The sequence below is a fragment of the Chiloscyllium punctatum genome, chromosome 15, assembly GCF_047496795.1.
Source record: "Chiloscyllium punctatum isolate Juve2018m chromosome 15, sChiPun1.3, whole genome shotgun sequence".
Taxonomy (NCBI): Eukaryota; Metazoa; Chordata; class Chondrichthyes; order Orectolobiformes; family Hemiscylliidae; genus Chiloscyllium; species Chiloscyllium punctatum.
The window spans coordinates 10,969,528-10,994,072 of NC_092753.1; the positions used below are offsets into that span (position 1 = coordinate 10,969,528).

General features: G+C 44.3%; 1 protein-coding gene across 4 annotated transcripts in view; it reads left to right on the forward strand.

Annotated features, from left to right (window-relative positions):
- The window catches only part of nufip1 (nuclear FMR1 interacting protein 1), an 80,749-nt gene that overhangs the window by 50,789 nt on the left and 5,415 nt on the right, over positions 1-24,545 (forward strand). For 2 of the 4 annotated variants that reach the window (XM_072584637.1, XM_072584639.1), the window contains exons 4-7: positions 5,966-6,028; positions 7,230-7,306; positions 19,696-19,788; positions 22,267-22,517. In XM_072584637.1, coding sequence (XP_072440738.1) covers positions 5,966-6,028; positions 7,230-7,306; positions 19,696-19,788; positions 22,267-22,517 — 484 coding nt within the window. The remainder of the gene's footprint in view (positions 1-5,965; positions 6,029-7,229; positions 7,307-19,695; positions 19,789-22,266; positions 22,518-24,545) is intronic. The other 2 variants (XM_072584638.1, XM_072584640.1) reach the window with 1 other exon arrangement.

Here is a 24,545-nt window from a genome sequence, read left to right on the forward strand (position 1 = left end):
TGGGGAATTCCATTATAAACTGACCTCCAGCCTGAATAATATTGCCCAGATAAGAGGAGCAGTGCAGACAAACTGAGGAATTTAGCTTTTAGGTTTATGAGAGCAGAGCTTTTCGAATTTGAGCTTTTTGTCAGTGTATTTTGGCAGTAAGATAATCTCGTGCTCTAATTCGAATTTTGAGTAGGAATTCCAATGGAAGGAGCCATGTTGTTGGAATCGCTTGCAGGCGGGCAAGAAGAGAGGATGAAAAGAGGGTTGTCAGAAGTAGAGTGTCTCTAGCTGCCCCAACATGTTTCATGTGTCTGGATTGATCCAGGCAGAACTCCTCACTGATCAATCTGAAGCAGAACAGCTTTCACGTACCTCTGTCCACGCATTGGGGGTGGTCCGCCAACTTTAATGTAACCTGCTGCTATGCTGCTCTGTGGTCTAACACTGGTGGTGGATCATCTTCACTCGTAACAGCATCCAAAGGCCAAGGTGATCTCTCTCTGAGTGCAAGCCTTTCATTAGTGACTTCCCCTATGTTGGTGCTCATGGTAAGTTATAGGATGCATCGCTTTATAAGCTTGGCAATATTGAAAAGTCAAATATAACATTGATGTGAGTCAATTAGGGTCATTTGGTGTTTTTCTCTTGGGTTCTTGAAATGAATTCCAGCTTCCGTTTGCAGCTGAGAACTTGTTTGATTGACAAGTCGATTAGGGAGAGATGAGACAGGACCATCTAAGCTTGCATTGCATGTGCAAGAGAAAAAGTTAACTGCATGATAATCAAATAATTTTAGCCTTTCCTATATTTGCACCCAGCTTTTGTCAGCCTCATTTATTTCCTTCTACTCTGAGTGTGAAGCCTGGCATTATTCTTTTGGGAAGACACCCATTAAGATTTGGTTGAATAAATTTGCACAGGCACAAATAATCGTAATTACAGTCCTGCTATAAGACCTAGTCTGAATGGAAATGAATGGATAAGTCCCCGTCAATTGTTTATGTTAGGCAACTCTCTTCCTTTCACTGCATTTGCTGGAATTTGTTGTTTAAAAATTTGTTCACGTGGATATCGTTGGCTATACCAGAATTCAGCATCATCACTAATTGCCCAGAAGGTCGTTATGAGTCAACCACTTTGTTGTGGAACTGGAGTCACATGTAGGTCAGACCAGTTAAGGATGGCATAGTTCCCTCAAAGATGATAGTGAATGAGAGAGGTTTGCCACCAATCAGCGATGGTTTCATGGTCACAGTTAGACTCTAAATTGCAGATTTTAAACCAATTCAAGTTTTACTATCTGCCAGGGCAGGATTTGAGCCTGGGTCCCCAGAATATTACCTGGGTCTCTGGATTAATAGTCTAGCAATAATGACACTGGGCCATCACTTCCTGGATCCTCTTATCAAGCTCCTGTTCTTGCGCCTGCTTGTGTCAGGTATTTAGACTTGATGGGTGGTGTTAATTTTTCTCGGTCATAAAACTGATGGTTGTGTATCTTTTCTATGCTGTGGTACAGTGGAATATTCACTCGGCTTTGAGATTGATGCGCAATCTAAATCAAAACCTTTGGAGGGCGGGGAGAAAAAAGAATAGAACGCTATGCTCATGAAGTTGGAGAAGTATAAATGCCAGTATTGGCCAAAAGACCAATGAATGGCCCGTTTCTATGCTTTAATTTTAAGGCTAAGCTCTACTTTTGTAAACTGAATGCTTCCAGATACTGTACAAGCCCAACCTTAAATGCTTTTGTGCATCAAAATACAACACTAGACTGCAATGTAGTAAATGCTCTTGGAAAAGTTTTGCTCTTTTAACGAGCCTGCCAGGTGTGGCAGTAAGATACCTGTATTTTAGCCAGAAGTACTTCAATTAGCGTGGCTGTGAGAGAACAATCTATCTATATCAAATCAAAATATTGCAGTGAGATTTTGTGAATAATAAGTCAGATTTGCTGCAATCTGAAAGTTATCCAAATACTTTTGTAGGCTGGTACAGGTATCAAAATGTTTCACTCGAGAACATTGTAATAATATCTAGTGAATATTAAATTTGTTGATACAGACTTTGTTTATGTGTGAGCAGGTAAACTGTTCCTGTGTAATTCTGTCCATGAGTACAGCCTTTAGATCGCCTAAGGATTGGTTAAATTCCAAAAATCTTTCACACATGGGCGGCAAGGTGGCTCAGTGGTCAGCACTGCTGCCTCTCAGCGTCAGGGACCCGGGTTCGAGTCCCACCTCGGGTGACTGTATGGATTTCCTCCGGGTGCTCCGGTTTCCTCCCACAATCCAAAGATGTGCAGGTCAGGTGAATTGGCCATGCTAAATTGCCCATAGTGTTAGGTGTTGTTAGTCAGGGGTAAATATAGGGTGCGGGAATGGATTGCTCTAAGGAGGGTCGGTTTGGACTTGTTGGGCCGAATAGCCTGTTTCGTACTGTAGGGAATCTAAGCTAATCTAACCAACTGACGTATGGCCGCCTTGTGCAGGATGACCTCATGAACAAATTTGAGGCAGCTTTGGGCTTAAGACAAATGCTAGAGTGACTGAAACAAAAGGACATTGACAGAGGAGTCTCAATACAGATGATAAGGTGTTGCAATATGGAGCAACTTCCAGGCCTGCAACCTTTCCTAAAGTTCCTCCTCGCCTGTGAAGGACTACTGACATGTCACCGTTGTTGTGATGTGGGGAAGTGCAGCAGTCAATTTGAGCACAACAAGCAGCTACAAGGTAAATGATCGGAAAATCAGTTTTATTGGTAGTCGTTGGGAGATAAGTAATTAATCGGAACATTGGAAGAACTCCTCTGTTCTTATATAACTAGTGTGTTGTGAGTGTCTTGTTTCATCCACTTGAATTTAAGTTCTCATCTGATGAGCAGCATCGCTGACAGTGCAGCACTTTCTTGGTGGTTGGGAACTAGATCATGTCTCTGGAGTAGGACTTGAACCCGTGGTTGTCAAAGGCAGGAGTGCTCCCACTGTACCATTGCAATTAGACCTATCATTCGTATTGATTGAACTGAGATGAACACAACAGGTGTGCAATGTTTTCAGTACAGTTAGATTTTATTATTAATTCAATTTACAGGGCATAAGTTTCCCTAAACCAAGGAAGATTGCATTTTGTAATAGGGTAGAATCTCTTTGTTCAGCCCTGGTACAACATTACTGTCCCTGCTACACTTCGGTATTGAAATGCTGAACTTTACATTGATGAATTTCTGACATTTGTTCAATCATTACCTTGGCCTGAATCTGACTGTATTATGCAAACAAAGATTGCAACATTTAGAGTGACACGTGTGTGTTGAAGTTCTTCAACGAGTAATTTTTTTATAAAAATAAAGTAGGTAATTAGCTCACTGTACCTTGCTAGCTCTATACCTGGAGCTTTGTATCTTAATCCCATTTCCCTATTTTCTTTTTTATATTCTCTCTTTCCAAATATTTATTGCTTTCAAACGATGTTATCACAGCCTCAGCAAACAGTTACTCCAAGCGCTCCATGTTCTGATAATCCATCATGTCTTTATTTTAAAAATGTCTCTGTTCTGTTATTGTTTAGTTAGGATTTTTGTAAATCTGTGAGGTGCACTTTTCTGTTGTGAATTGATCGCTGATAGGGTTTGTGTTGGTTTGCTTCAGAAGCAAGCACATCTTGGACTTGTGTGCTTTTCCCTTTGCATGTAGTACCAGGAACTGAAGGATTTCATTGGTTCAGGATATCTCATGGGCCGCTTGGAGTGGGAGGGGAAAGATTCAGTGGTCATGGTCCGCATAGATGCCAGTGACATAGATAGAAAGAGGAAAGGGGTTCTGCTGAGGGAATAAGAGCAGCTAGGAGCTAAATTCAAAAGCAGAATCAAAAACATAATAATCTCTGGATTGCTACCTGACCCACATACAAATTGGCAAAGGGTCACCCAGATTAAAAAGGTAAACATGTGGCTCAAATATTGGTGTGGGGGAGAGGATTCAAATTTATGGGATATTGGCACCAGCACTAGGGAAGGAGGGAGCTGTTCCAATGGGATGGACTCCACCTGAATCATGCTGAGAGCAGAGTCCTGGAGTATCGCATAACTAGGGCTGTGGATAGATCTTTAAATAGTTGTGGGTGTGAGGGGGCTGCAGTTATATGGAAAAGATAAAGGCAGGGGAGGGCTGAGCAGAGATTATTAAAGTTTCCAAAGTAAGTAATAAGACAGTATGGAAAGGGTCAGGAATTTAAAGGGTCAGCAGATAAAGGGTCAACTACAAGAATGGAGGCAGCAGGACTGAGGGTATTATATTTAAATGCACTCAGTACACCAAATAAGAGAAATGAGCTTGTAGTGCAGGTTGTAAATGGCAGGTATAGTTTGCGGGTATTGCAGAGGCATGGCTCCCTGGGGTTCAGGGCTGGGAACGAAATATCCAAGGATACGCGTCTTATCGAAAGGACAGGCAGACGGGGCGGGGTTGCCTTGTTAGTGAGAAATGAAATTAAATTGATGGCAAAAAGTCTCACCTCGCTGGTAGGGAACTTATTGCAGAAGATTCCCAGGGTCAAGATCTATACACATTTAGAAGAAAATAAACTTGTTAGCGATAGGCAGCATGGTTTTGTGCTGGGGAGGTCATGTCTCACTAACTTGATCAAGTTTTTTTGAGGAGGTGTGGAAGATGATTGATGAGGGAAAAGTGGATGATGTTATCTACGCAGACGTCGACAAAGCCTTTGACGATGTCCCTCATGGCAGACTGGTACAAAAGGTGAAGTTGCATGGGATTGGAGTGAACTGGCAAGATGGATGCAGAATTGGCTCAGTCATAGGAGACAGATGTTAATGATGGAAGGATACTACAATTCACCCTGCAGTTTGAGAGGGAGAAGCTGGAATCAGATGTAATGGTATTACAATTCAGTAAAACTAACTGCAAAGACATGAGGGAGCAGTTGTCCAGAGTTGATTGGAAGGGGAGGAGCCTATCAGGGAAGACTGGGCAGCAGTTTCTGGGGATAATTCAGAAGGTGCAGCAGAAATTCGTCTCAAAGAAGAAGCAACATACTAAGGGGAGTCAACCATAGCTGACAAGGGAAGTCTGGAACATCATGAAATCAAAAGAAAATGATCCAATGTGGTGAAGGTTAATGGGAAGCCAGAGCATTTAAAAACCAGCGGAGGATAATTGAAAATGCAGTACGTGCAGGGAGAACATGAAATGTGAAGGTAAGCTAGCAAGTAATAAGATTGCAAGGGGCTTTTTAGGTCTCTAAAAGGTAAGAGAGAAACACAAGTGGACATTGAACTATTAGAAAATGAGACTGGAGAATTGGTAATGGGGGACAAACGAATAGGTAATTTGCATCTGTCTCCATAGTGGAAGATACCAGCAGGAGATTCTGGGCTGAATTCTGCTCCTATATTTTATGGTCTAAGTGGCCAGTTCTAGTAGAGAATCATAGAATTCTTGCAGTTTGGAAAGTGGCCTTTCAGCTCATTGGATTGGCACTGACCTTCAGGAGAGTATCCAACCCAGACCCAGCCACTCCCCACTTCTAACCCTTTCCCTGTTACCCTGCATTTACTTTGACCCATTCACCTAGTCTACACATCCCTGGACACACTGGAGCAATCTACCGAGCCTGCCCATCTCTAGACTGTGGGAAGAAACCGGAGCATCGGGAGGGAAGCTGCGCTGACACTTGGTAAATGGGCAAACTCTACACAGTCGCCCAAGGCCGGAATTGAACTGGAGCCCTGGTGCTGTGAGGCAGGAGGGCTAACCACTATGCCATGAGGTTTTGTTTCAGGGTCATTTCAACAACAGTAAAGAAAGAGGAAAAGTCAAGTTTGATAAAGCAAAGAGGAGGGTGAATCTCTCTTGTGGTTTGAGTATTGAGGGCACCAATGGATGCTAATGAAGTTTGACAAGGCAACACAAAATATTATTAACCCAGATTGTTCTGTCTGTTTCTGGCAGTGCAAGGTGAAGGACTGTACATTCCGTGCTCACGAGAAATTGGTTCAGATTCACTGGAGAAACGTAAGTGTTGTATTTGATCAATGGAATCAGTTTAATCAATCAGTGGGGCGGGGGGGATGTTTGAAAGAAATGTGCAAGGCAAGTTTTTCACACAGAGGGAGGGGAGTGCCTGGAACACGCTGCCAGAGATGGTGGTGGAAGTAGCCACAATCGCAACATTCAAACATCTGGATGAATAGGAAAGGAATAGAGGGATATGGATTCTGTAAGATTAGATTAGATTAGATTACTTACAGTGTGGAAACAGGCCCTTTGACCCAACAAGTCCACACCGCCCCGCTGAAGCGTAACCCACCCAGACCCATTCCCCTACATTTATCCCTTCACCTAACACTACGGGCAATTGACCATGGCCAATTCACCTAACCTGCACATTTTTGGACTGTGGGAGGAAACCGGAGCACCCGGAGGAAACCCACGCAGATACGGGGAGAATGTGCAAACTCCACACAGTCAGTCGCCTGCAAGTGAAGACGGTTTTAGTATGGAAGGGCAAATTGTGTCAGCGCAGGCTGATAGGGGCAAAGGGCCTGTTCCTGTGCTATATTATTTGTTCTGGTGAAGGACAAAAACAATGCAAGTGGTTTGTTGCAATGGTTTTTCAGTGTGTGGTCTGTGGACACTGGTGGCTCACAGGCTGATTTTAAAATGCACACCACTGCTCTGTAAAACCACAACAGAGGTCACAGGAGCAAACAGGCCAGTACTTTCATCCTCTGCGTTCGTGATGGCATGCGACCAGTCCAGCTCATGTGTGTGGCTCTTTTCGTCATAGGCATGGGTGACAGCAGTGTCGTTTCACAAGCCAAGATGTATGTGACTGTTGCAACATGGGACTGGGAGATTATATTTTTCAGGATTGTGGGGCGAAAAGAGCAGACTCGCTGAACGTGGAGTCCAACGTGAGACTGAAGCTCTGCCTCTTGGGGCCAGACATCAACTCATTGGAGCCTTATTCAAAACAGCCCCATCAGTCATCTCATTAATTCTGGCAGTTTTTTTTTGCAGAGTTGAGCAAAAGTGGGTGGGGTAGGTGCTCCAAGGAGTCTTTTCCCTCCACCTAACTTGATAATACTTGAGAATCACAAGCTTGTCATGCTAAATTGGAGTTTTCCATCTGTTACCTTACTTTGTGAAAGTAAATTGGGTCGTTGTGACAAAATATGCTCTTCTTTGTTTGATCCCGCTTTGTTTTATACAGGCACATGGGCCAGGCGCTAAAAGAATTAAACTTGATACTGCAGAGGAAATTGCCAAGTGGCGTGAGGAGAGGCGGAGGTGAGCTGGTCACATGACTTTAAAAACCGCCGAGGTTAAGGTGCAGGCTGAGGCCACTCTCCTAAATATCACCTCTGGAACAGGAGACTCGGCCCGGGCTTTCCTGATAAAGAAGTTGTGTTTTTTTTGTGATATCCAGCCCGGGTTTGAAAATTCTGCCGACAGTAAGAGATTGGGCAGACTGCGGAGAGGGAGGAGCCTCTCAGCCATAAACAGTTTTGCTGTTGTTGGCAGGAATCTGTGCTGAGTAGGAGTCATGGGATTAAGATGCTGGGATGTAGGCAGGAGGAGGAATGTGCGTGCCAAGGTATTTGTAAGTTGGGAAGAAGAGGAGAGGAAAATTTGCGGCAACAGTGAATCCACTGACTTGGTGATGGCCCAGTCTTTACTCAAGTGTTTCCGTGCACTCTGACCCCAGTGGGTGTTCAGGGGTCAGACATACTTGAATTTTCATTGTGACCTCCAGATTCCATTCCTTGACCAAAGAGGAGGAATGTCACAGTCTCAGACAATGCAGTCTGATCTGAAACTCAGACCTTGCATTGGTTTCTGTTTCATAAATTTTGATCTGTAAAAGAAAGAAAGCCCTTCTCTTCAATGTAATGATTCATCTTCAGTTACAATTTGGTAATTTCACTGATTTATAGATAATTCCCAATTTATAATTCTTTTGGTTCTGTAACAACTAGCATTTTTATAGCGCCTTATCATGTGCTAAAGATAATCCCAGTGTGTTTTACCCAGGGTGAGGTGGTTGTGAATTGAAGTCACTCTTGTTACATAGCCAATTGTGCATACTAAAATCTCTCAACAATAAATAAATAACTGGTTAATTTGCTTTGATTATTTTGGTTGAAGAATGAATGTTGGACAGGCTGGAAAACTCTGTTCTCTGCTTTGAATAGTCCCTTGGAATCTTTAATGGTCGTTGTAATGAACAGGCAGGCCATCAGATTGACATCTCTAAAAGGTAGTATCTTTGACTAGATATCAATTATTTTGTATTTTACTGGTGGCAACAAAGTTTAACCCACTTGCAAGTGGGCCGTTTGGTTCAGAGGCAAGAGTACCACTGACAGAGAGTCTATTAGTTTCACATTTTGCACTTTGATGTGTACGTGTGCTCAATTCATGCTGTATTGCTTATTTTCAGCCTGCTTGGTTTGAATGGTTTTGATAGTTCCACACATGATGCACTTGAGGGAGCTTGCAGATTGTCTGTAATTTGCAGATCTCTCGTTTTACCAAAAAAATGTTCAATTTTGGAAGACACAGCAAAAATTGGCACACTGAGTTCTGTCCCGAACATGGTACTTAGTGAAACTTTGAGCAAGGTATCACAAAACTGTGTTTCCCAATTTGTTCTCCACTTATTGGACTGCCTTTCTGACAAGCTGCTGGTATGTGCCTGGTTAACTGTTTTCCTGAAAATGACTCTTGTACAGAAATGATCAATTCATTTACTTATTTAGACAGGAATGGCACTTGTCAAAAGGTGTGAATTCTTTCACTAATGGGATTCCTAGTGACAGTCCATCTTATGAAGTGGTTTGTTCTGTTACGTGCTATTGGGGAAAATAATGCATCATGCTGCAGATTGTTTGTAGACTTTATCAAGCAGAGCAAGTGACCTTGTGTCAGGCATGGACCCAGTGGAGTGACTGCATGTATTTTGTAGTGGAAGCCATGATCCTGATAGATTGAAAGAATTGAGTGGGTGAGTTTGTGATTGGATCGTAGAATACTCCACTGCTAGTGGCAATTGAGGTAAAAGATCAAACCGCCTGATAAAGGAATTTGAAGTCGTTGAAAAGCAAAAATATAAAAGGCGGACAATGGAATTAGACTCTAAGCTCCAGTTGAGGAGCTGGTACTGCCACAGTGAATTTGTTAGCTGAGTTAGCTGTTAGAATTTCTTGTGTCCAGCACTTTGACCTGTTCCACACATTGCACCTCCCAAAGGTTGTTGAATCAATGCAGCCTTTATATTGGGTGCCTGATTTAGTCTTTGTTTTTTGCACCATACAGATTGTATGTCGATGCCAGCATAATTCAAGCCCAGCTCAGCGTTAAGCCTCTTGCTCAGCAACTGTGGAATCATTTTTTTTCACTCTCCCTTCTCCTTATCAACTTTGTAAAATTATCTCAAGGTACCTTGCCATTAGCTTTAGTATTTTGTACTTCATGTCATTCTTCATGTTTCAGCCTAAATGCTGCTTATCAATAGCAATCGATAATGGAGGAGATGTAGCTGTGAACATATTCTCACTTACTTTTCTTTGAGTGTGTGATTTTTGCACAAGGTCATTTTCATTACTAGTAGTGGGTACCATTCCTGATTTTCTCCCTCTTCCAGTCTGGTGATCGTGAGATCAGTTGTAGCGTTATCTTGTTTCAAGAAGGAATTGGACCATCAAACGGTGTGATCTTTACTGGTCCTTCTTAGTGCATAGCCCCAGTAACTATTGGAGATGTCACATTTTTAAAAGGTACAAGCTCTAACTACGCCTCCTTAAGTACTCATGTCATTAGATAATTAATAAAGATACGTGCTGTTGCCCATCCTGCAATGCCATACAATTTCTAGCTGTGATCATAAGATCTAATCAGTGGGGTCCTTTAGGAGTATGGTGTATGCTTTTTCAGAAAGATGTACTCACGTGAGTATTACAAAGAATTGGAGCTACTGACATTTTTAAAAAGCTCAGTTTTGCACTGTGGCTTCTTACAGTCTGTGCTTCAGCCCAAGTTCAGTAAACTAGGTTTCAGTACAGGGTACAGTTTCAGTTTGACCCCATTACGTAGAACTGCTTTTAGACTCTTAGCTGCACTTTACTAGGGGCAAGTTGGCAGAATGGAATCGGAGGATGGAGGTCTTGGAGAGAGATGACATACTCCCTTTTACACACGGGAGACCACATCATAGTGTTTCTCTCTGTTAGTTGGGGGTGTGCCCAGCAAATTTCAAAGAACTGAGCTTTGGCAAATTGAGTTCAGAGAAAGAAAACAATTCCAAAGCAGTAAATTGTTAACTTTAATTAATAATAATGACCATTTAAATTGGCTGAGGGGCTGAGCTATCTAAGGAAAATCAGGTTGGTAGTAGATCCCAAGAAAAGGAATTCACACAATATTTACGGCATGGGTTTTTTGGAGCAATTTGTAGTAGACCCCACCAGGGCACAACCTATTCTGGATTTGGTGTAATGTGGCAGACTTGATTGAGGAGCTTAAGGTGAAGGAACCCTAAGAGGCAGTGACCATGATATGATCAAATTCACCCAGCAGTTTGAGAGCGAGAATCAGGGGTAATGATATTACAATTGAGTAAAGATATCTCTGGGGGTGGAGCTGGCTAGAGTTAATTGGAAGAGGACCCTAGTTGGGGAGATAGTGGAGCAGAAAAGGGCAGGGACTTAGTCATAGAGATGTACAGCACAGAATCAGACCCTTTGGTCCAACCCATTCATGCCGACCAGATGTCCCAACCCAATCTTTTCCCACCTGCCAGCACCCAGCCCATATCCCTCCAAACCCTTCCTTCCTATTCATAAACCCATCCAAATGCCTCTTAAATGTTGCAATTGTACCAGCCTCCACCACTTCCTCTGGCAGCTCTTTCCATGCATGTACCATCCTCTGCGTGAATATGTTGCCCCTTAGGTCTCTTTTATATCTTTCCCCTCTCACCCTAAACCTATGCTCTCTAGTTCTGGAATCCCTGACCCTAGGGAAAAGACTTTGTCTATTTATCCTATCCAAGCCCCTCATAATTTTGTAAACCTATACAAGGTCACCCCTCAGCCTCTGATGCTCCAGGGAAGACAGCCCCAGCCTGTTCAGCCTCTCCCTGTAACTCAGATTCTCCAACCCTGGCAAAATCCTTGTAAATCTTTTCTGAACCCTTTCAAGTTTCACAACATCTTTCCGATAGGAAGGAGACCAGAATTGCACGCAATATTCCAACAGTGGCCTGACCAATGTCCTGCACAGCCGCAACATGACCTCCCAACTCCTGTACTCAATACTCTGACCAATAAAGGAAAGCATAGCAAACATCTTCTTCATAATCCTATCTACCTGTGACTCCACTTTCAAGGAGCTATGAACCTGCACTCCAAGGTCTCTTTGTTCAGCAACACTCCCTAGGACCTTACCATTAAGTGTATAAGTCCTGCTAAGATTTGCTTTCCCAAAATGCAGCACCTCGCATTTATCTGAATTAAACTCCATCTGCCACTTCTCAGCCCATTGGCCCATCTGGTCCAGATCCTGTTGTAGTCTGAGCTAACCCTCTTCGCTGTCCACTCCACCTCCAATTTTGGTGTCATCTGCAAGCTTACTAACTGTACCTCTTATGCTCGCATTCAAATCATTTATGTAAATGATAAAAAGTAGAGGGCCCAGCACCGATCCTTGTGGCACTCCACTGGTCACAGGTCTCCAGTCTGAAAAACAACCCTCTACCACCACCCTCTGTCTTCTACCTTTGAGCCAGTTCTGTATCCAAATGGCTAGTTCTCCCTGTATTCCATGAGATCTAACTTTGCTAATCAGTCTTCCATGGGGAACCTTGTTGAATGCCTTACTGAAGTCCATATAGATCACATCTACCGCTCTGCCCTCATCAATCTTCTTTGTTACTTCTTCAAATCAAGTTTGTGAGACATGATTTCCCACGCATAAAGCCATGTTGACTATCCCGAATCAGTCCTTGCCTTTCCAAATACATGTACATCCTGTCCTTCAGGATAAGAAAGGGATGATCACGTTACTGGGATTGTATGATAGACCCAGAGAAAGTGAGGACTGCAGATGCTGGAGATCAGAGCTGAAAAATGTGTTGCTGGAAAAGCGCAGCAGGCCAGGCAGCATCCAAGGAGCAGGAGAATTGACGTTTCAGGCATAAGCCTGAAGAAGGGCTTATGCCCAAAATGTTGATTCTCCTGCTCCTTGGATGCTGCCTGGCCTGCTGCGCTTTTCCAGCAACACATTTTTCAGCCTTGTATTATAGACCCCGCCCCCCCAGTAAAGACAAGCCTGGGAACTATAGGCCGGTGAGCCTGATTTTGGTGGTGGGCAAGTTGTTGGAGGGAATTAGATTAGATTAGATTATTTACAGTGTGGAAACAGGCCCTTCGGCCCAACAAGTCCACACCGCCCCGCCGAAGCGCAACCCACCCATACCCCTACATCTACCCCTTACCTCACACTACGGGCAATTTAGCATGGCCAATTCACCTGACTTGCACATCTTTGGACTGTGGGAGGAAACCGGAGCACCCGGAGGAAACCCACGCAGACACAGGGAGAATGTGCAAACTCCACCCAGTCAGTCGCCTGAGGCAGGAATTGAACCCAGGTCTCTGGTGCTATGAGGCAGCAGTGCTAACCACTGTGCCAGTTAGCACTGCTGCCTCATAGCACCAGAGACCTGGGTTCAATTCCTGCCTCAGGCGACTGACTGGGTGGAGTTTGCACATTCTCCCTGTGTCTGCGTGGGTTTCCTCCGGGTGCTCCGGTTTCCTCCCACAGTCCAAAGATGTGCAAGTCAGGTGAATTGGCCATGCTAAATTGCCCGTAGTGTGAGGTAAGGGGTAGATGTAGGGGTATGGGTGGGTTGCGCTTCGGCGGGGCGGTGTGGACTTGTTGGGCCGAAGGGCCTGTTTCCACACTGTAAATAATCTAATCTAATCTAATTCCCTCCAACAACTTGCCCACCACCAAAATCAGGCTCACCGGCCTATAGTTCCCAGGCTTGTCTTTACTGGGGGGGCGGGGTCTATAATACAAGGCTGAAAAATGTGTTGCTGGAAAAGCGCAGCAGGCCAGGCAGCATCCAAGGAGCAGGAGAATCAACATTTTGGGCATAAGCCCTTCTTCAGGCTTATGCCTGAAACGTCAATTCTCCTGCTCCTTGGATGCTGCCTGGCCTGCTGCGCTTTTCCAGCAACACATTTTTCAGCTCTGATCTCCAGCATCTGCAGTCCTCACTTTCTCTGGGTCTATCATACAATCCCAGTAACGTGATCATCCCTTTCTTATTTCTCAGTTCCACCCAAATAACTTCCCTGGATGTATTTCCAGGAATATCCTCCCTCAGCACAGCTGTACTGTTATCTCTTATCAAAAATGCCACTCCCCCTCCTCTCTAGCCTCCCTTTTTATCCTTTCTGTAGGACTTGTATCCTGGAACATTAATTAACCTGCTAGTCCTGCCCATCCCTGAGCCATGTTTCCGTAATTTCTATGATATCCCAGTCCCATGTTCCTAACCATACCCTGAGTTCATCTGCATTCCCTGTTAGGCCCCTTGCACTGAAATAAATGCAGTTTAATTTATTAGTCCTACCTTATCCCTGCCTGCCCTGACTGTTTGACTCACTTGTGTTCTCAGCTGTACCTGTCTCAGATCGATCTCTTTCCTCACTATCTCCCTGAGTCCCACCCCCCCCCCACCTTCCTAGTTTAAGTCCTCCCAAGCAGTTCTAGCAAATTTCCCTACCAGTGTATTAGTCCCCTTCCAATTTCGGTGCAATCCGTCCTTCTTGGACAGGTCACTTCTACCCCAAAAGAGATTCCAATGATCCAAAAATGTGAATCCTTCTCCCGTACACCAGCTCCTCAGCCATGCATTCATCTGCTCTATCCTCCTATTCCTGCCCTCACTCGCTCATAGCACTGGGAGTAATCCAGATATTATTACCCTTGAGGGCCTCCTTTTTAAAATTCTGCCTAACTCTCTGTAATCTTCCTTCAGAGTCTCAACTTTTCCCTTCCAATGTTGTTGGTTCCAATGTGGACAATGACCTCCTGCTGGCCCCTCTCCCCCGTGAGAACATTCTGCACCCTCTCTGAGACATCCTTGATCCTGGCACCAGGGAAACAACACACCATTCTGCTTTTTCTTTGCTGGCCACAGAAACGTCTGTCCGTATCTCTGACTACAGAATCCCCTAACACAGTTGATCTCTTGGAAGCCGACATACCCCTCATTGCATTAGAGCCAGTCTCAATACCAGAAATTTGGCTGTTCGTGCTACGTTCTCCTGAGAATCCATCACCCCCTACATTTTCCAAAACCGCATACCTGTTTGAAATGTGTATATCCACAAAAGACTCCTGCACTAGCTGCCTACCTCTCTTACCCTTCCTGGAGTTAACTCATCTATGTGACTATCTGAGACTTCCCCTCTTCCTCTAACTGCCATCCATCACATACTGTTGCTGTTGCAAATTCCTCATCGCTTCTATCTGTCTCTCCAACCGATCCACTCAATCTGAGAAGATTTGCATCCAACAGCATTTATGGGAGATATAATCCGCAGTAACCCTTAAACTCTCTTTAAATTCCCACATCTGACAAGAAGTACATATCACTGCAAAGGCCATTTTTGCTCCTTCACAATCTACAGACCCAGAAAATAACACCGTCTTATTCCTCTACAAAACACTGCCCCAGGTTAAATTAATAGCTATGGTTTATATTTTAAGTTTAATCAAGAGACTCCTCTCCAAAAACATTATAATCAAGAAAGAATCCACTCTACTCACTACTGCAGCCTCTCTCTTGGACAGACTTAAAACAACAATTAACTTATCTGATTCTGTGCTGTGAACTTCGCCCAACAGTTCCTCCAAGATTAGTTGTGAATTTCACTGTTGGTTAATTTTCCCAGATGTGCTCCGATGTTCAGCGGTACACGAATTCAAACAGCAAAGGCGGTCACTGTCTGTCTCTCTCTCTCTCTCTCTCTCTCTCTCTCTCTCCCTCCTGCACTGTCCTCACTATGTGCTTCCTTTCTCTGCTCTTCTCCCTTTTAAACTGCTGTTGTTTTGACTTTTTTTTCCCAAAACAATGCAAAAGCATATAAAATAGTAATTGCTGCTCCTGGAATTCAAGGAAATCACCTCCAACATCTGAAATACCTCAAAAAAAAAAGAGCAGCTCTTACAGCCAGAAATTTTTCCCATCCTCCATTTTGGATTACCCAGAATCATCTTGGGATAATTCGGGAGGCGCAGCAGACAATCATCCCAAAGGAGGAACAATGTACGCTAAGGGGAGGATGAGGTAATCATGGTTGATGAGGGAAGTTAGGGACAGCATGAAATCAAAAGCATGCAATATGGTGAAAATTAATGGGAAGTTAGAGGACTAGAAGTCTTTAAAAACCAGCAGAGAATAAACTAAAAAATGCAATGGGGGTGAGAGAAGCTAAAATATGAGGGTAAGTTAGTTAGTAATAAGAAGATGGCAAGAGTTTTTTTAGCTATTTAAAAGGTAAGAGAGGGTCAAGCGTGGGCATTGACCTCTGTAAAATAAAAATAATGTAATACCCCTGTTTAAGAAGGGATGGAGGCAGAAAACATGAAACTGTTGGCCAGTTAGCCTGACTTCGGACTTTATAGTTCATTATTAAGGATGAGATTGTGGAGTACTTGCAAGTGCATGGTAAAATAGGGCTGAGTCAGCACAACGTCATCAAGGGGAGGTCATGCCTGACAAATTTGTTGGAGTTACTTTGAGGAGGTAATGAGTAAGCTAAAGAAGGGAGACCCAGTGGACATGATCTTTTTGGATTTCCAGAAGGTCTTTGACAAGGTTCCACAAAGGAGGCTGCTAACGATAGGAGCCTATGGTGTTAGGGGCAAGGTGCTGGCATGGATAGAGAATTGGCTGATCGGCAGAAGCCGGGCGGGTGGGGTAAAGGGGACTTGCAAGATGGCAGCCGGTGACTAATGGAGGTCTGCAGGGGTCAGTATTGGGACACCACTATTCACGTTACATATTAACAATCTGGACAAAGGAACTGAGGGCATTGTTTGCAGATGACACAAAGATAGGTCGAGGGACAGGCAGTATTGAGGAAGTGGGGAGGCTGCAGAAGGGCTTGGACATGCTGGGAGAATGGGCCGAACACAGTGTGGAAAAGTGTGAGGTTATGCACACAGGTAGAAAGAATAGAGGCATAGCCTTTTCCCATTTAGAAACTAGTCTTTGGAAATCTAAAGTGCAAAGGGAGTTGGGAGTACTAGTTTTGGATTCACTTAAGGCTAACATGTAGGTTCATTTGGAAGTTAGGAAGGCAAATGCAATGTTAGCTTTTATTTCAAGAAGGTTGGGAATACAAGAGCAGGAGGCTGTGTTAGGCTCTGGTTAGACTGCATTTGGAATATTGTGAGCAGTTTTGGGCCCCATATCAAAGGAAAGACATGCTGGCTTTGGAGAGGGTGCAGAGGATGTCGACAAAAATGGTGCTGGGGCTGAAAGTCTTGTCATGTGAGGAGAGGTTGAGGTCTTGGAGTATATACTCCATCGAGTTTGGAAGGATGAGGGGGAGGATCTGATTGAAAGGACTGAATACGGAGAAGCCTGGATAGAGTAGATGTGGAGAAGATATCTCCACGTGTAGGAGAGACTAGAATTCAAGGTTACAGCCTCAGAGTGAAGGGGCGACCCTTTGGAACTGAGATGAGGAGGAATTTCTTCAGCCAGAGGGTGGTTGATCTGTGGAAATCATGGTCACAGAGCAGTGAAGGCCGAGCCATTGAATGCACTTAACACAGAGATAGATAGTTCCTGATGAGTCAGGGGATCAAAGGATATGGGGAGAAGGCAGCAGAATGGGGTTGAGAGACATACAGGCATGCTCGAATGGTAGAGCAGACCTGATGGGCCAAATGGCCTAATTCTGCTTTTTATGTTATAGTCTTTAATTTGCCTTTTTTGATTTAGAAATACAGCTAGAGAGAGAAATAGATTTAGCACCAAGTCCATTCACTGAGGATGCGAAGGAGATCAGAGCTGAAGTGCAGATTGGGTTGAATTAACATTAACCTTTCATTCTTCTGTTGTGACACACACACACACACACACACACACACACACACACACACACACACACACACACGCGCGCGCTCTGGGCTGACCTCAGAATCTACATGAAAGTAGTGGTTGCCTTTCAACCTGGGTTTTCTCCTCTCCCAGTTTTTGGAGGGGGAAGAGGTGGAGAGGAAGGATGGATGTGTGTGTCCATCCCACGTTCAAGATTCACACACTTACTCCCTTTCCTGTTCATACTGTCTCACCTTCCATCAACCTTTCACTTCTCATTGTCACTCTCTCCCTATCTCACATTTTCTCCCACTCTTTTTCTCTCCCTCTCATTTGATTTTTGACTCACTCTGTCTCCCTGTGTGTGTGTGTCTCTTTCTCTCTCTGTCTCTCTCTCTCTGTCTCTGTCTCTCTCTCTCTGTCTCTGTCTCTCTCTGTCTCTGTCTCTCTCTGTCTCTGTCTCTCTCTGTCTCTCTCTGTCTCTGTCTCTCTCTGTCTCTCTCTGTCTCTCTCTGTCTCTCTCTGTCTCTCTCTGTCTCTCTCTGTCTCTCTCTGTCTCTCTCTCTCTGTCTCTCTCTCTCTGTCTCTCTCTCTCTGTCGCTCTCGCTCTGTTGCTCTCGCTCTGTCTCTCTCTCTCGCTCTGTCTCTCTCTCTCGCTCTGTCTCTCTCTCTCGCTCTGTCTCTCTCTCTCGCTCTGTCTCTCTCTCTCGCTCTGTCTCTCTCTCTCGCTCTGTCTCTCTCTCTCTCTCTGTCTCTCCCTATCCCATTCTCTGCGTCTCAGTCAAACTCTCACACCTCCCCTCTCTGCCTTGCTCTCTCACATGCATGCCCCTCCTTCCCCAGCCACGTGTTTGCAGCATTCCTCCCTGCAATGTGCACACAGTTGTTTTCCCTCCACTTGCCTGTGTGCTCTCTGTCATTGTGACTGTGTCCTTCAGGGGACAGATGTGTGAGAAGGAGAGAGCCTCCTCTTCTCTCTCACTCTTCTACCTTCCCTACATACATGCACAAGCACCCCTTGCAGTCTGTACCCCAGCAGATTCAGCACCACTGCTCTGGGTGTGCAGGCCGTAGCTGAATGATGCTCCTTACATTCGTACAGCTCACCGCTCGTGCAATCACTGGTTCACCAGCAAACGTAGGCGGGATGTCGATTAGATTAGAGGAACATCTCTTTGCAGAATCAGCCACTTCTACTGATATTTGGAATGCTGGACGGGACCACGTTGAGGTACATGGGCATTTTGTTGGATAGGCCTGTGTTGTGGAGGAAGAAGTAAACTGATAATCCCGGCACCACATCTTCTCTCCTTCTCCCTTACTCCCACCATACAGCTGGAGAGTCGATCAAGGTGAATTTGGAATAATGTTTTTCTATGACAGTGTTGAATGGACTGCGTCCTTTGTATTTACCTTTTTGTGTAAGCTTCCCACCAGTCAAAAGATTGTAGTCAATGAATTTAAAGTTGTACCTCTGAACTTCCCTTAACTCTGATCCTAAGACATCGCAACCTATCTTATATATTTACAGATGCTCTTGAGCTTTACATTTCCAGCATTGTTTTTATTCGCTAACTACTGAGAGTTAAATTGGTGGTGTGAAAAATCTGAATTTCACTAGTTCTCCGACTTGCATTGAGAAAAGCACCCATAACAAACTTAGTGGCCTAACGTGGGTACCTAAGCAATTATCTGCTTTTTGAGGTGTAATCACTGTTGCGACATAGAAAAGTGATTGGTGGTTTATGCATTCCCTGGTTCCACATACAGCAGTGTGACAATGACCCAACGGCCTGGTTTCAGATTTAGCTCAAGGAAGAAATATCAACAAAGCCCACAAGGGGACCTTGCCTGGTTGCCTTTAAAGTAGTATAGAGATCTTTTCCAATCATGTAAGAGGGCACCAAGGGCCCTTGCTCGACATCTCAAGCAAAATGCAGTGCTTCTGACAATGTACCCTTTCAGTACTGCACTGCGAGCCTAGATTTCCTGCTCAAGTCTGTAGAATGGGAGAATCCTTTGACTCAGAGATGGGTGCAGCCAGCTGAATCACAGCTCCCACATCTGCACTGATGACTTGCATTCATTTCTGAACAATATGATCTTCAGCTGGTAATGTTCTCCCAGGATCTCAGTTGCAGGTGTCCTCGTTCATGTGTCAGGCCATAGCAACTTGATGTCAATGGCTTTTTCAACTCTGAGGAAAGGCACGATGCTTTCTGCTATTTGATTGCAACTCCTATTTTATGATTGAGACACTTCATAAATCAAGTGGGACAGCTTAATATCTAACACCAGCTGCACTTGCCAATGTTTACTAATGGTCTGGTTCAGAAATATTGTGACACACTTCTGGATAAGGTTGGACTTGAACCCAGGTCTTTTTGGCTCAGAGGTTGGGACGCTACCACTGCCACCACAAGAGGCCCCTAGCTGTGTTTGTATGTTTGTTTCCTGTTCGCTGCAGTGTCAGGATATGCTCGTCCAGTCCAACAAAACCGATCGAAACGCTTGTTGAAGGGCCTTCACTGTTTTGTTTATTATGTTTCAGGAACTTTCCAACTTTGGAAAACGTAGCAAGAAAGAGGAAAATGGGCCAGGACAAAGAGGAGCGAGGAGAGGTGCTGCATACCCAGCAGTTTAAGTAAGTGAAGCCAACAGAACCGCAGATGCGGCAAGTCAGAAACAAGAACAGAAATTGCTGGGAAAACGCAGCAGATCTGGCAGCAAGCATCTGTAGAGAGAAACCATGATTAACATTTCAGGTTCAACGACCCTTTCTCAGACCCTGATGGTAACTGGAAATTTCTTTTTGGAGCAGAAGATAAGTTTAGGGAGTAAGGATTGGACAGTAGGTAGAAATGGAGCCTAAAGAGAGAGAGGAGCCGAGGAGTGGATAACGGTTAGCTTCAGAGAATGAATAGCTGCTAATGGGGACTATTAGTGGGGGCTAATGGGGGCTAACAATGGTTGTGTGTAATAGCAGACCATGTGATGAGAAGACCTGGTGTCTACTGGTTAGAGAAAGGACATGGGCGAAGTTTGGACAAGCCCAAAAATTGTTGCACTCTATATTGAGTCGAGAAGGCTGTAGAGTTCCCAAGCAGTAAATGTGTTGCTTCCACTGAGCTGTGCTGAAGTACTGCAGCAAGTGTACGTTCTATCTGCAGAAAATAAATCTGCAGCTTCCTGTTGCCTGCACTGTCTTCCCTGACCAACTGTCTCAGGCTTACTACAGAGCTCCAGTGAGACTCAGCCTAAGCTGGAAACACAGCACCTTGAGCTTCAGGCAAATTCCTGTATCCCAATGCTCGGTTCGAAGCCGTTTTCCCCAAAACTACAATTAGAATTCAAGTAGAATTTTGCAATAGTATTTCTAGTGTACTTAATACCAAGACCCATCTAGTGTTCCATTGTACTTCAGTTCACAGAATTTTGTTGTGGTCTATCTAAGGTAGTACTGCAGCAAAACATCACGTATATGTCCATTGTGTGTACTTCCACTGTTCTGGTTGAGATCAGGTACTGAGTTTCTCTAAGTGAATATAATAAGATAGTGTCAATTGCAATGTTGCTTAGTTTGGCCTAGTTTAAATGAAATTGGTGTATGTTCCAGCATTGAATTTTTCTTTCTTCCTTTTTGTTTAATTTGTTCTCAGCATGTTGCTGACAAGGCTGGCGCTTAGTTGCTCATCTGTGATTGTCCATGAGGTAAAAATCAATGAGGCAAAAACAATGACTGCAGATGCTGGAAAGCAAATACTGGATTAGTGGTGCTGGAAGAGCACAGCAGTTCAGGCAGCATCCAACAAGCAGCGAAATCGACGTTTCGGGCAAAAGCCCTTTATTCCTGATGAAGGGCTTTTGCCCGAAACGTCGATTTTGCTGCTCGTTGGATGCTGCCTGAACTGCTGTGCTCTTCCAGCACCACTAATCCAGTATGTGATTGTCCATGGACTGGTGGTGGTGAGCCACGATGCTGCTAGCAAAGGGTTTCTCTGATTTTAGATATGTGATGATTGAGGAGTGGACGTACAGAGGAACCTCGATTATCTGAACAAGGTGGACGGGCACTATTTTGTTCAGATAATTGATTTATTCAGTTAATTGATTAAATGCCTTTCCGCGGGGCTTATAGTTTTCTGTTAAGTCTGCTCCCCGTTCAGGAGATGCACAGCACACCGTGTGCGAGCCATGCCTGCCCCCAACCCCACCCCCAGCCCCGTTCCCGTCCACTCCCTCAACACCGTCCAACGCCCCCGCCCCAACCCCGTCCAACACTGCCCCCCCCCCCCCCCCCCAGGGCAGCCGGACTGGACATCAACAACCAAGACTGCTGCTGCGTCTCCAAGTAATACACTCGCGCGCGCGCGCGCGCACACACACACACACACACACACACGTATGCGCACACAACTGTTTACTGCAACGTTTTGACAGGTTCCACCTTTGCCCTGTATGGGACAATGTTGGAGAGATTATCTGAGGAGTTTGGGGTTTAGGGTACATCCCTGTGTAGAACTCCAGAGAAAGTGTGGGGAGAGAGAGAGATCAATCATTTGGAGACGATGCCTGGGCTCCCATTGATGTCCGGGATGTAAACAGAAGACGCGGTCACTGTTGGAAGCATGTCTTTGATGTAATGTTTCTAGCAGGATCTCGAGATCTCCTTTTGGATAATCCAATATTCGGATAATTGATATTCGGATAATCAAGGTTCCTCTGCATATGGCCATTGCTGGTGTGTGACTTAGAGATGTTGGTTACACACAAACCATTCCATTATTTTTCTTGATAAATAAGTGTGTGCTCTTAAAATAAATAACTGATCAATATAAAAATGGAGGGTCCCACTGTTACCCTGCAGCTATATTTTGGCATATACATACTAAAGAAGCATTTACCAAAGTGATGTTAAGTAATTTTTTCTTTTTTTAAAATTACAGTGAACTGCCACAAACTTGCTCTTTATTTTTCCTTTCTTGTCTGCTCTTAAAGCCTGCAGTGAGTGGTATCGTTATGTGAAATGTAGCGAGCTAGCCTGTAATTTCAAGCTTTGTGTGGCTTTTGCTGTTTAATTGTGGACTGCAGAACAGTGATAGCTTGTTTCTGATCTTGCCAGCAAAATGAAGGGAAAATGGAAAAGCCCTCACAACACCAGGCACCAAAGAGGTTTTGGCAGCAAGTTTGACAAAGGGCGTGGAGGTCACATTGATAGAACACGCAGTAGTGCGCAGGAACAGCAAAATGCAAGGGAGCAGGATGGTCCTAGCCAACCCAACGGGACAACTTGCAGACCACCAGAAAAACAGGAGAACCATGCTTGTGGCAAAGACATCGACCCTCTCGGCATATTGGCACAAAACGACGCAGGTTAGAGCTTGGAACTTCTCAATATTTTTATCATAATTGTGCAGCACTTTTAGGGTGGGCCTGCTAATGAAACCATTAGGGGAGGTGACACCCTAGTGGTATTATCATTGGACTGTTAATTCAGGGTCCCAGGTAATGTTGTGGAGACCCAGGTTCAAGTTGCACTATGGCAGATGGTGGATTTGGAATTCAATAAAAATCTGTCATTAAGAGTCTAATGACCACCAGGAATCCATTTCTAATCATTGGAAAAGCCCATCAAGCTCACTAGTGTCCTTTAGAACAGGAAACTGTCATCCCCCACCCTCCTCTAGCTTATCTCTCCACGCTTCAGGCTCTCTGCCTTATTCCTGATGAAGGGCTTTTGCCCGAAACGTCGATTTTGCTGCTCCTCGGATGCTGCCTGAACTGCTGTGCTCTTCCAGCACCACTAATCCAGAATCTGGTTTTCAGCATCTGCAGTCATTGTTTTTACCCTGTCATCCTTACCTGGTATGACCTACATGTGACTCCAGACCCACAGCAATGTGGTTGACTCTTCACGACTCTCTGGGCAATTAGGGAAGGGCAGTAAGTGCTGGCCTTAGCTGACAGTGCCCTCACCCCATGAATGAATTTTGAAAAAAATAAATGTTTTTGATTGATGGTTCCTGTAAGAAGTGCTGCAGCCAATCTGAGTGCAGCAGGCTTTCATAAATAGCCGTTAGATACATTTTGTTTCAATGCTGTCAGTTCGGGAATCAACATTGGCCCCTTTTTGTTGTTTAAATGTCAAAGTTTAAAACCTTTGAGTGGCATATATCTATCTTCCTGGCCTGATATTACCAGTCTGACTAAAATATTTTAGTAATTAAACAATCTTTACATAGTAAAATGCTGTGAAGAATGTGAATTAGTTACTTCACATGTTTGCCCAAATACATCAATGCAGCCATCAACTATGTGACATTTTGGCTGGTTCTCCCTCAGTTTTTATGCACAGTGGGGCTCAGTGCAGCCACTGACATTTCAGCAATTGCTAACCCCGATGGCTATTTGTTAGGATTCTGGATCAAACCTTGGTGTCATTACGGGAGTGAAAAGCCAGCGAGGGACTTCTCTACATTGTCATTAATGGCAACTGTGGAGAAGTAGGTGACCTGGCCTGTGCTCAGCTGCCACCAGAGTACAGATTCCACAGGGCAAAAGAATGTTTCCTTAAGAAAAAGCAGACCAATGCAATGTAAGTCGATAAGGTAGTGGTGATGGATATGCAGAACTTGGTATGGGATAAGATGCAAACAGCAGCGTACTGGATGAACTGAAGTTTACATGCTGTTATAGATGGGAAGCTCTTCAGGGCAGCTCTGAAATAGTCTGGCATTGAGTTTCCACCAGCCACCAGCACCATGACAGATTGTCTTGGCATTCATCAGATTGGCTGCTTCCTGTGAGAACTCTCATTTTGCAAATTGGCTGTTGTATTTGCTGCCATGTTGACATTCAACCTTTTGTTTCCAAAGCAAAGCACTTTCAGCTCACCTAACTGCAGGATAAAGGTTAACACTTTCTTGTGGCCCCATTATAACCTTGCAGTTGTAAATGCAATCACAAATTTCTGGGTCACCTGTAGACAAAATGGTAATCTCATCATTTCAGTTTCGCGGGCGTTAAGAGAAACGGTATTAAATTGACATTTCTTGAAATCTCAGCCTTTTGACATATCAGAAGAAATAGCCAATTTAAAATGATTCTCCGTTGTGATGGTGTATAACCCTACACCACTTCATCTTGATGCCTGTTGTTAGCAGCGAGAGATTGTGCAGGAATGAGATTATATTTAAGATTTTTAAAAATACTGTGCTGTTGACAAAGGAACCAGTACCATGACGTGATGTGAATGTTGAGTTGGCGGGGAGCTGAAGAGTGCAGGATGTTTGCCAGTCGTTCTGCATCTCCATCAGGCATCCCAGTTGCAAATGAGTTTGCAGTTTCACTTCTTTTGTTGGGAATTGTCATTTCTCTTTGTACTTCCAGACAAGAATTCCT